This window comes from Semicossyphus pulcher, unplaced genomic scaffold, assembly GCF_022749685.1.
Source record: "Semicossyphus pulcher isolate SPU_LCO1_2020_fin unplaced genomic scaffold, fSemPul1.0.p SCAF_18, whole genome shotgun sequence".
Lineage (NCBI taxonomy): Eukaryota > Metazoa > Chordata > Actinopteri > Labriformes > Labridae > Semicossyphus > Semicossyphus pulcher.
The window spans coordinates 4,954,822-4,967,319 of NW_027211691.1; the positions used below are offsets into that span (position 1 = coordinate 4,954,822).

Below are 12,498 nucleotides of genomic sequence, written 5' to 3' on the forward strand. Positions count from 1 at the left end.
TTGTGTTAAAATATACGGATAATTTAGCTCCCGGTATAAACTTCTCGAATTATGAACATTTAAAGGTCGTCTTGAGAAGTGATTTATAAAGTATGCAGCGTGCCATACCAGTGCTCATGCATCGGTGTACAGTGATGCCCCTTAAAACGAAACTGCAGAGATTCAACTGACAAAGTGCGAGTCCACTGAGGGTCTTCTTGACTGATGGTACAAATCAGCTATTGTTATTGGGCAGCCCTATATTAGCATTGTTGTTTGTGAATTGCCTTCAAAGACTAATTGATTAGCCTATACAAATGGTATCGATTGCTGATAGGTGTTTTACCCATAATGGCAACATGGCTCCCAAAGGAAAATAAACCCATGTAAGACGGACTGACCTAAATCTTAGCATTGCCCGAGCCCAACAGACGGGCTATGCAAAGGCAGACCCGGCTCTGCCCCAGCCATTACCCCAAAGCTTCAAACCTCTGCCGTCTACCTTTGGCTTGGCTGCCCAATAATCTGTCCGTCTACGAGCATGTGAAGTGGGCACTAATCACTTAACCAGATTAGGCTAATCCTAAACTTTTTATAAAACTCGCTCTCAGCTGCAGTCTTCTGTCCGTCCACTGGCTGCTGGTGTTCAGAGGAGACGGTCAAAGTGTGGCTCTGGAGCCGCCTATGTGTGGAGACTGTTATCACAAAGCTGCCTGTAATCACTGACTCACAGTGGACTCGAACATTTTGGAGAACACAACAAGGAATTTATAATTAATAAAGAAATAACTTCATATTTATACAAAAAAACAAACAAACGTGCCGACTACTTGAGTTCAAATGTCTACCCAGCTTTCATTCGCCATGTGAAGACACAACTGAACATCCGCTGGCAGCATCATTAGATTGACAGATGTGTCAAGGCAGAGCTTAAAGAGGGGCTATCAAATCACACAGTAAGAAGGATTTAGTAGTATCAAGCCCCACTTGGTTTGATGTCAGATGGCTGCTGTTAGAGTTATCTTGTGTGAGTGTGTTTGTGCGTGTGTGTGCACAAGTGTCTGTGTGTTGCACTTTATAATGTCCTAAGCCTTTAAACCCTTCAGGTAAACAACACTGTCGGTTATGCAACACTCAGCATGGGCGGGAGAGACAGAGGACAGAGGGACGGGGGTTACTGACAGTGTGTGCTCGTGTCCATACAGGGTTAAGAGAGTATTGGATACTTACAAACATCTGAGGGAAATGTTGATTATTGATTTGACTGACACTTGTCACATGAAATTTAAATTCCACTTGTGCATTATAGGAAGAGGAAAATATGGGGCAGTGTGTGTCAGAAAGAAAAAGAGAGAGGGGGGAGATTAGAGTTCAGCCAAGGGTGGTGGGATCAATGTTACTTAGTGCTGCTTACTCTTGAATCCTCAATGCCATGTGTAAACACTTAGCATGAGATGGTTTAAAAAAAATAGTACGCTAGTATTTGCTGCCCAGATACAGTGCCTTTAAAAAAGCCACTACCAAGGCACTACTAAATATTTACTAAGACAACGTTCCTGTTTTGAGATGCATACAGAGCTTTCTTCTATATATATTTTTTTCTATATAATTAAACAATTCAGAACTGGACGAGTGAATAAATTAAGCAAATTAACTCTGTCCAACACACTCTTACTCCCAACATGTCAAATACTGCCAATTTGTAAAAATATGATGATCGAGGCACCCTCCAGCATCCGTTCTGCACACGCAGGGCTCTGCTGTAAAATCAGGAATCAAAATATGCAATGTCCGTCTAGACTTTCAAATCAATGTTGCAGAGAAACATTTCCCATTTTTCAGAGTTTTGGACGTGGAACAAAAATAAAACATTGTTAACATTATGAAACGGTCACAGTTCGGTTATTAAAAGGTGCCAAAACATCTTGGTTATGTTATGGGAAAAGATCATGTGGGGTAAATGGATAGTTACGTAAGTTTGTTATGTAATTAACGTACCTTACATCTCTTAAAAAGAAGTCACCCTTCCAAAAGACGTCAACATTAGCCACTTTTACACTGACAGTTCAAGGCAGTACTTTCCACCGTTAAGCCTCGTCTTTAATGTAACACACACTGGGCCTGCTTGGTTCAATGTAGATGTCAAAGGCGGCATAATGGTGGATCTTTGTTATGGAGCTGAGGCAGAATCGTAATGTAAAAAGGGCTTTAGACTGATGTTTTTTTTTGTAAAAGACTACCTCCCTGGCCTCTTGCCTTCATTCGATATGACAGCTGAAGAGAAATAGTAAACGTGGGGAGCAGAGAGGGGACACGGGGGGACAACATGCACCAACAATCGGCAGACCAGGAACTAAACCAGTGATCTGCGCAGCCCCCGCACATGGGGCGCCCACCACACAAACCGAGCCAAGCCAGCGCCCCTAGACTGATGGTACAACATGGAAATCGAACCCATTCTCCAAAATGAAAATGCTATATAGTGTTTGTTTCACCTATCCAAAAATTTATTTTTTTTCCTCTTGCATTTCTATTGACATTTCATGACAGGTTCCAAATACTGCCCTGGCCGGCAAACAAGAGAATTGTTATTCTGAAGATATCTGACATCCATCAGCACCTTAAATTGTAAAAGGTCAAATGGCACGCCCAGTAAATTCTGTTCAACAGCAATTGGATATCGTCTTTCCCATTTGAGAGTCTTTTCCATTTGCTTTCAATTGTTGTCTTTGACCGAAAGTTCAGATGAGTCATGGTCATGTGAGGACAACAATGAAATCATCTGACTTCCCAGAGGAAGAAAAAGTCACTTTATTAATGACCTCAGGCAGAAAATGAATCACGGAAAGTAACAAACACACACAGAGAGAGAGAAACCCACAGAAAAGTAGGTCCACCGTTCTCCAGATGGTGTCACTATCTCGCAATTTGAATGAAACACTGTACTGTACACATACAATCAAACCACCCCTCATCACCCACCCCTTTTAATTTGAATTGTGAAGTTGCAATTGGCGCGCTAGATACAATCTTCTTCTTCCTCAGTAAAACCAGACCCGGCTCTTATTCAGCCAGGATATTTAGAGGGCTCTAGAAACCAGATGCTGGTTGTTTAACCAGATGTTTAGTGTATTACCAACATCTGGTTCCTGGAGAATGAGTATGATGTCTAATACAAGAGATAGGAGGGGTATTTATACAAATGAAGAAAAGGGGAATGTCTGCTCACTTTTTTATTACTCCCAAAAATGATATTTATTCTGCAGTAAGCATAAACATTCAAATTCTTTCTTTTGGAAGCTAAACCATCAGAGGACTGCTCCACTGTGTGCAGCCATGTTTCTGCTGTTAGGGCTCCTAGCATGAAAAGAAATGAATATGACACCTTTAGATAGCCGTTTAAAACCACCACTATGAAATGTATGAGTGTGCTGTTATCTCTGACTCAGTGTCGCCTTCCATTTGATAATGGAAATATTGGCAGAGCAACATCATTGACCCAACACTTAGCTGAGGAGAGTAAGACTAACAGCTAATAGCTATTGTTTGTGACCACATCCAAGTGTGGGAGCATTTTATAGACATAAAAATGTGGCCAGACTTCACCAAAGAGCTACTTTAACCATGTTAAATGATGGTTTGCTTATGATTGTCGTGATGTCATGTCAAAGCCACAATGTGCAGAATTTCAACTGATGCAAAATGTTTTACCGGTTAAAAGCCTCAATAGTTAGCCAGTTCGCCAATTTTCAACCTCAGTCCTATCATGCTGTTATGGGGAGCTAATACCTTTATAGAAAAAAAAATGCATCTCTTATGGGCCCTGGAAAACCTCGGCCAGAGTATGTAAAACACTTCATCTGGCGGAGGCCAGGGAGCTTCCTAAACTACACTTCCTCAATCTAGGACGCCCGCCTCCAATGTCAAAATCGTCAGGTTTGAAATGTAGACTGCAGACCTGAAGATTTCTTAGACAATCCACCGGTATATTCTTGTCATATTTCAGATTCTGTACCGCTCTGAGCCATTGCCTGCAACGAAAGCGGTAGTATTCACTTACAGCGTCTCTCGCTGGGCCGTTCCTTTCAGAGGGAGGGGAGCAATGCATGCTGGGTGTTGTAGGAATGTAGAATGATAGAAACCACAAGCTGTTTGTACAACTTTCTCCACAGCTATGGCGCCAATTTCAAATATTATTGCTTCTTTCGATTACAGAGAACACCAGCTTTGACTGACAGTGGCTTTTTCCTTCAAGTTAAAGAGCAATACAAGTTGTACTTCTTAACAAGAGGTTGTTGGACAGAACACAGTTAAATAATTTAGATGACAAAAGGGATTCCTTTTCCATGACTATAACAGACATTTGAATTATTAGGTCTGTAAACATATCAAAAGAATAGGAACTGGAGGAATTTACTACGAATTTAAAGAGTGTGATCCTATATAATCAAAAGCCATATGAATCCTGAGGGCCTCACAGAAACTACAGCCAACGGTAAAAGAATGAACAGACAGGAAAGAGGAAGCCACAGAGAGGTGTTTGCGTGTTTATTAGTTAGGGCTTATCAGTGACACCATATTGAGAAGGAATCAGTGGGGAGGAGATCACTGAACATGAAAAAGGAAACAGCAGTCAGAGAAGGTAGGGGTGTGACTGCCTTTAATCAGGAGATAGGAACATTCTGTTTTTCAGCATCATGGAGGAATCATCAAGCTGAAGGTCTGAAGAAGTAGACGCTTTATAAAGGGAGTTTTCCAATGGCAGACAATGACAATTGTGACATCAGGACAGATGCCTTCATGTCACATGTAAGTTTATTTGAGCTAAAGCATTTAGCAAATACTTAAAGCTAAACATGATTCATCCTTTTTGCTGTAAATGATTTACTTTTCTAAATATGTAACCCACTAAGAATCAGGTCCAGACGTTTCTTTTTCAGTGCTGGTCAGATTAAGTAATATTAGGTCATGTCTCAGTCACTCACTCACTCCCTACATTCCTCAAGCAACTCTATCCTCGCTCACTTTCCCCCTCCCCTGCATCTGTTCTTTACTGACTGACAACACACTGGCTGTCCACTATGACTTATAAATATGTATTCACCATTTGAGGGTGAATGTGTATCGAAATCTTCAGGTTCTTTTTCTGTTTAGAAAATAAAAGTAGCAATGCCATACAGTGAGATTTAGAGAGCATTTTCAACATTTTCCAAAGAGTCATTTAGGGGCTTTATTAAATTGAAGTTTCCATGAGCCACGTACATTAAATGGTGCAAATATTGGTGTTGTATAAGCATGTGTGACTGTGTTGCAGATGGAACAAGCAGAACTAAGTAATGAGGCCAACACAAACACACACAAAGTTGGGCAACAGTTTAGGGGCAGCACAAACTATCATACTACCAAATTCTGACACTTAACATGACTGAAAGCAATGTTACATTTAAAGGCAAGTAGTCCCTCTTCAAAGAGGAAAAAGATACAGTACGCTTGTTGAGGAATCACTAAAACTGAAGTGTTTAAACAATCAAACCAAAAAACAGAATTATGTGGAGGCATGATCACAGGTCATTATGTTCCCACACTCAAGAAGCCCTCCCTGAATCATTGGGGCTTTTCAAAAGGTCCCCTTTGGAAAATCGTTGCTCTATCTTAACCATGACAGGCAAATGCATAACAGAGAAGAGTCTGCACAGGGATTTCGTGAAAGGTTTAGCATATTCCTGAAGCGCTGAGGGGAGTTATAATGAATCAGTGATATTTTTTGTTGAAAATATATTATTTTGTAATGTAATATGTCGGACTTCAATAGATTTTACCGGTAAAAAAAACGGCAATTACCGGATAACGGAAATCTGATTGAGGCTTTATAAAGACGTGCATTTTTAGGGGCCATTAATGTAAGTTAAGTGCTGCTTCCACTTTCAACGCTGAGATATATACGCCAGAAAGGCAGCAGTGCACAAACAAGCAGAAAGTTCCCTTGTTCCACAAGCTCTCTTATTTACAGCCTAATAAATAGACAATCAATAAATAGATATCACCACAAATAGTATCTAATTATGTTGGAGACACTGTTGTTAATTGTCTAATTACCGAGCTAATGAATTAGCTGAGGGCATAGACTGTATAGCTTCGATAGCTTAGCCTTAGCCAACCCTTTGCTATGCTCCAGCTCCACCCCTTAATCTAAATAGGTGCACTTTTGGCTCCAAAAAACTAGTCAACACATCAGTATGACGTCACAGTGGCTATATCTACCTTTTCTCTGGTCATCTTAAGCCAAACTGCAAGTTGCCATCATGCTTTTTTGGCTTGCTGAAAACACATTGCATGTGCGGCCTGTAAAATACAGCTGGTAATATGAGGCAGTGTGCAAACGCGGAGGTGCATAAAGAGTTAAAAAAAACAAACTAGGGAGAGAAGGAAAAATACAACAGACAGCGGCAGCTTTAACCAAAACCAGACCTGCCCGGGAAATAAACAGGAAGCACATGTCTGGGACAGATGGGCACTTGGTCCGATCACCTGCTTAGTTTCAACCTAAACAACACTGACATGAAGCAGTGTTCGTACACCACTGCTGCTGAAGTCAAAAGCACCCCATCATATCCAGCCTTCTCCAGGTGGTGCCCCACATCGTGTCAGTTATTCAAGAGCTCTGTAGAGCTTTGACCGTAGGTTTGTGTTGCACAATGAGGAGAGTAAGACACACACACGAAAGTTGTGCTTACATCAACTCTGGTCGTGTACAAACTAGACGTCTACACAGCACTGCTTTTTCATTCCTGTAACAGCTGCCTCCCACAGGACTTTTGACGCAGGCTCCTGCTCACACACCATCATGTTCCACCCTCTCCCACAGAGAGAATCAGATCACTCCTCTCTGTAACAGTGTTCTTTGGGAGACATGTCTACCTTATGCAGAAGAGGTATAGTACTTACTGAAAGTAGTTTTACCAATGAATAATGAGGGGTACAGTAACGTGATGCAGGCATGTGTAAGCCAAAGAATTCTCACAGCATACAACCGTCATACACTCAGGACAGTTCACCACAATGTTGGTGATTCCAGAGAAACTTAGCAGTAGACATTCAGTCTGGTTACACACAGTGCAACTCCATATCAGACTTCTGCAACAACAATGAACTGGGTTTCAAATGCTTTAAGAAATGCAGCTAAAGGTCAAACACGCTGGTTGGAAAAGATGAGTCAAACTTTTTAAATGTACTTCAATGTGTTACAATCTAGAGTGAAAAAAATGACCCAAGCTATTATTGTTAGCATACACAGCCTTGCCTTGCACCTGTTTCCCTCCCTCTACAATTAAGCTGTATGGAATTTATTTTTTTATTAACTTTGTGTTGCTCGAAAGGAGACACAATTGGAAAACCTTGCCATAAACCCCAAGATGTCAACACCAAACCAACCGATGGTTTTCTAAAAATCTAGTTGTTGGACATTCTGTAATGAAAAAAGCTACAGTCAGTAGATAGTGAAAGAAAGCAGATACAAAAGAGATGTTTGACATTGTTCAGCTTTATGCTTTCACTGACTGTAACAGGACTTTACATAAATATAAAATGAACTTCCAAATCAGAAGAGAATCAGAAGTAATCGTATTCTGAAAAGAGACAGAGTTTGGGACAAAGGGAGTCCAGAGTGAGTGAGATAACTGGAGAACATCACATTACAGCATGGGGGTGGGGTCTCACCTCCCCCAACTCAGCCAACGGGAAGCAAGCCAGCAGGATAATCAATAACAGTGACTGCAATTTGACTCGGTACTCCCTTCACAACATGCTCATGAGCCAACAGCACTTATGCTCTCAAGGATACTCCCTTACGATCCTTCAGCCATTCTCCCTTCCATGTCTACGCAGCCTCGTCAGTATCATTGAAACACATGGTAACCAACAGGTTCTCACCAAATCTGCATTGTACAAACATTGTACTGTATAGTCATCTCCTCTGTCTGGTGGACACAGACATGAATCCATTGTAAATATAAATAGCACAATAGAATTGTCCTCCTTACAACAGCGTCAGTCCAAGCATAAAGCGTGCGGTCCTGATGCTTCTGCAGGCACCTCATTTTGTGGCCACAGATCCAGTGCATGGCCTTTGTGACATGTCATCCCCTGTTTTCCCACTATTGTTCTCACTCCAGTCATTGTCAGAGACAAATGGCTGCATGCATACAAACATTCACAGTGGGGACACAGTATGATATCCTGCATAAGCAGCATAATAAAATGCCATTCTCTCTCTCCCAAAGTCTGTTAAATCGCACACAGCATGCAGCCTAATTGCAGCTCCAAAGCAGAAATTTACAGCAATGTGAAGTGCTGTAAAAGCAGCACCTTCACTAACTACACTCTGGCACAATATGAAGTAAGAGGAGTTTGTTAAATATGCACTCCATGACTTCTCAATGCTGAATTCAGAACACAGGGAGTTTTAAAATGCTGCCCTGGTTGATATCGGGTTTTGAGAACATTTTGTTCCTTCGCCAAATCTTTGATGTTACATTACTGGAGACATGCAGACAGAATGACTACTGCAAAATGAAGTCTAGGCCAAAAGAAAGAAGTACTCAGATTTTAGGTGCAAAGTTGAGCCAACTGTTATCAAGTCCAAAAAGCTGGCCACTGAGCAACTGTCAGCTCGACTTCACAAGGCTTCACAATCTACAGTCCTGCTGTATCACCCCTTTAAAACACTATTGTTTTTTAATTCATAGTTTATGCAGGGATGATGTTGAATGCAGCAGGGTTACAGAGACTTGCAAATCACACTGTTTGGATTGTCTACTAAAAGTTCATTGTTTTCACTCAGAATTAATGCATATAGTGTTATTATTCTATGATTCTATATTTTCTTTAAATTAAAAATACAGAAAAATCGCAATATATTGTATTGTCACTCCTGTATTGTTGTACATATGGCATCGCCAGATTCTTGCCAACACACAGCCCTACATGGCACTGAGCAAATGTTCAGTTTTCCTGTTGTTGATTACACACCAAAGTTCACTGGAAGGTCTTCAGAGTGTGAGTCATGTCGGAGGTTGCATGTCAATGGTAATCAACACAGAGAGATGTTAGGAGATGCAAATGCAAGGGTGTCCCAGTTAGAGAGTCTATGTTGTTCTTGTGTTTGTTACAACAATGCTAGGAAACCTGGCAGTGTAATGAAGCGATAGGCCTAATTAGAAAAGGAATCAATTATTTGTTTGGAGAGGTGTCAGGTGATATTTAAAAAAAAGCAAGATAGGCGAAGTAAAGGGAAATAGGAAAAAGATTCAAGGTGAAGGAGAAACACTGTCATGGAACAAATCCCACGTCAAACTCCCGTTAGTGGAAGTGGCATGTGAGGAAAGCGGTCATCTCACAGTAACTGGAAAATGAACGGACCATCCCTAAAATTCCCTGTGTTCCCTTCATATTATCCACCCACAAGCCCAACCCATAAACAGGTTTTCTGAGAAACACAAGCAACAGTCACCCATACAATAAAGCCAAATTATCAGCTTGGACTGGACACTGTAAGCAAAGCCTGGAACTTTCCAGGACTACTTCTCTATCTACTCTGTCTCAACAGTAAAGATGTGTTTCTTTCAAATCTTAAAGAGGTGTGTGGACTTAAGTTACATAATCTTTACATTTGTCAAGCATTACGTTGCTTTCGTTCAGCATTCCAATTCTCTTTCCCGTTATTCACCCACCTCGCCGGGCTTAGAAAACAATCGGATCTCACCTGTGGCTTCCTCGTCCTCCTCTTTCAGCACGTTGTTGTCATCCACATCTTCCTCGTCCCCCTCCTTTGCCTTTTTTCCGTTGTCCTTTACTGGGACCACGGTGAAGTTGGTGGGCATTTTTACACCATGTGCTTCCTCTCAGTGTCTCCTGTTTGTCCCACTCTTATCTCTTTCTCCCTTCTCCTCCCTCTCCCGCTTTGGTCTGCCGCTCTTCTCTCTTCCTCTCTCTCTCTCTGCTTCAGTCCAACAGCTGTCCCTTTCTCTGCTTCTCAGTTGTTTGTTTTTTCATCCAGACTTTCTGCCCCGGTTTACGTTACTCTCCACAGCAGAAGTTGTGAGTTTTCGTTCCTATCGCTCGGATTCTGCTGTACACCCATGTGACCCCAACCCCCTGTATCCAAATAAGGAACAGCAGGACTGCCCCACCCAGTGGGGGCAGAACACACAAACGCACACACTCTGAGAAAACATGACATGCATTTCTGCTCATGAGTGTGCGAGGGCATACATGTGGCTCTTTTTGTGCCCGAGGGCAGATCCTCTGTCCAGGAATGTCGCTCTGTCTCACACGCAACAAAAGCCGGCAATGTCAGCCTTTGTTTAAAGAGAGGAGGAAGTCCAGAGCTGCTCCACTGAGGAAAGTCTGCACACACTCACACACACACACACACACACACATCTCCACATATACGTTTCCCCACTTCCTATGCAGTGTTATTTGATCCTATGTGCTTGGTCAGAAGGGGCAGAGCTGATTTAAAGATGTATACTGGCTGTCTACACAAACAAAAACCCTAAAGAGGGTTAGCACACGTGAATGCACAGTCTATCACAAACTGCTTGCAAACATGTACATCTCATTATCAGTGGAGAAACACACTAAGAGAGGGGGATGGGGAACCAAGGGAGGCACAACATGGGAAGGAAAGTGAATCAATACAAGTATCAAATTCATGCTCTTATCTCTTCAGAGCAACATAGGAAGTAAGTGCAGTGTCGACAACAGAGACAAACACTTGCTGGAGAAGTATGGGAGAAAATTTGTTCAGAGTAAAGCCAGACTGACATAACAGTTGGACCACTATCGGCCGATATGGGCCTATCAAAGACATGTCAGTATCAGCCTATATCTTTTCCAATATTCTTTACAAAACATATAATAAAGAAAACAATCCGGCAGGGTGGAACAGCGCCGTGTGTGGGTATTTGAAGCAGTTTGTTTACACCTCGCGCGTTTTGCTTCTGCAACGGCGGATCGCTATATAAAAACACACACTGGGGAGGCTTAACACCAGCGTTGCTTGGTCCAATGTAAAATGGCAAAGGCTGCATGACGGCGGAGCTTCGTTACAGCGCTGAGGCGGAACCACAGTGTAAAATGGGCTATTGTTTGTCCAGCAGAGTTTTCCGACTCTAGGGTTTTCCCGAATACCTTTTCGAAGTTCCGGCAGCAATTACTCGATTTTAATTCGAATATAATGGACATAAAATCCGCCTTAATTAACTTGTTTGAATGCCAACTAAGAAAGGTGAACAGTGCATGGACATTGATTTATTTTCGTGCCAAAACACGCGTCTGGAACTTGATCACCCGTCCACACCTCAGTGGCTTATTTAGATATATTGGTTTGTTTCAAAGTCACTACAATGATTAACGTTGAGTTATTGTTTCAATAAGCTAATTTCTTTACTGGGCTAAAGGGAATATTTTCTTTCGTTTACCATGGCACCACAACTGAAGCTAGTTTACACCCTCTCAGCACTGTCTGCAGCACATGAAGCAGAGCTTCTGTTCTGTAAACATTTTCTGTAAACACAGTTTTTTCATCTAGAGCATGTTGAGGGCAGGAGAATACCAAAGCCTCCAAAGGAAACAATAGAGACATGATTACATTAAGACATTTTTCCTGTTATTTCTGTTCCCTCAGCCCCCTGTAGTCTGGTGCATTGAGTTTTGAAGTGTATCACTATCAAGCTGCTCATGTTCAAATCCATCAGCAGACCTAACAGCTAAGTCATTTCCTCTAGTTAAGGAGTGCATTGGGAATGATAAGAGGCATTGAGTGTCATTCCCAATAACCCTGTGTGATGGGAAATGTTAAACGCAGCACTGCTTGAGGAAATGAAAGCTACAGCAGTAAACGCAAATGACGAGTCAGCTCTGGAGACTCATATGGCTGCTTAACATGTGAAGACCCACCCTGACCAAGTTCCCCTCTCCCTCCTTTAGTTCCCCAACATGAAGCGTAACACGGTCAACAGAAGGGTGGGGCAAGCAGGAAATAGGAAGGGGAGGAGGTGGAGCAGACGGCAAGAGACTCAAAGAGACATACGGGCAGGCAGAGTGACCGGCTTACAGGAAAGCATTGCCTTTTTTTCTAGCATTGCAACTTATGCAATAAAGAGTTCATTTCCGAAGACTGGGCCACAGTAAGAATAGTCCATCTGGTGCTACTGTGGTTTAGAGACTTTCATACCCTACAGAGGTATTAGGGGTTTGACGTCAGACATGACGACACTTAAACCAAATATTTAGGCAGTGGGTTAGTTAGATTGCTTAACTTCCCATAAACACGGTTAATCAGAATCAGAGCCTAACACTGAATTGTTCAGCGTAGTCAGATTGAAGATTTTGGTCCAACTGTTTGTATAGGATGTGATCTGATATGGTCTGGTGTTTACATGCGCCAACCCATGTCAACAACTTTTTATCAGTAACAGTGATGAATACATCATGCATTCATCTTCCTATACAGCT

General features: G+C 41.9%; 1 protein-coding gene across 4 annotated transcripts in view; it reads right to left on the reverse strand.

The window, feature by feature from the left end:
• The window catches only part of slc12a7b (solute carrier family 12 member 7b), a 78,035-nt gene that overhangs the window by 44,156 nt on the left and 21,381 nt on the right, over positions 1 to 12,498 (reverse strand). The window contains exon 1 of one of the 4 annotated variants that reach the window (XM_069666936.1): positions 9,740 to 10,116. The exons of the other annotated variants lie outside the window; for them this stretch is intronic. Within the exon in view, the coding sequence (XP_069523037.1) occupies positions 9,740 to 9,857 (118 nt within the window). The 5' untranslated portion in view covers positions 9,858 to 10,116. Of the gene's footprint in view, positions 1 to 9,739; positions 10,117 to 12,498 lie in introns of those variants that run through there. 4 annotated transcript variants of the gene reach the window in all.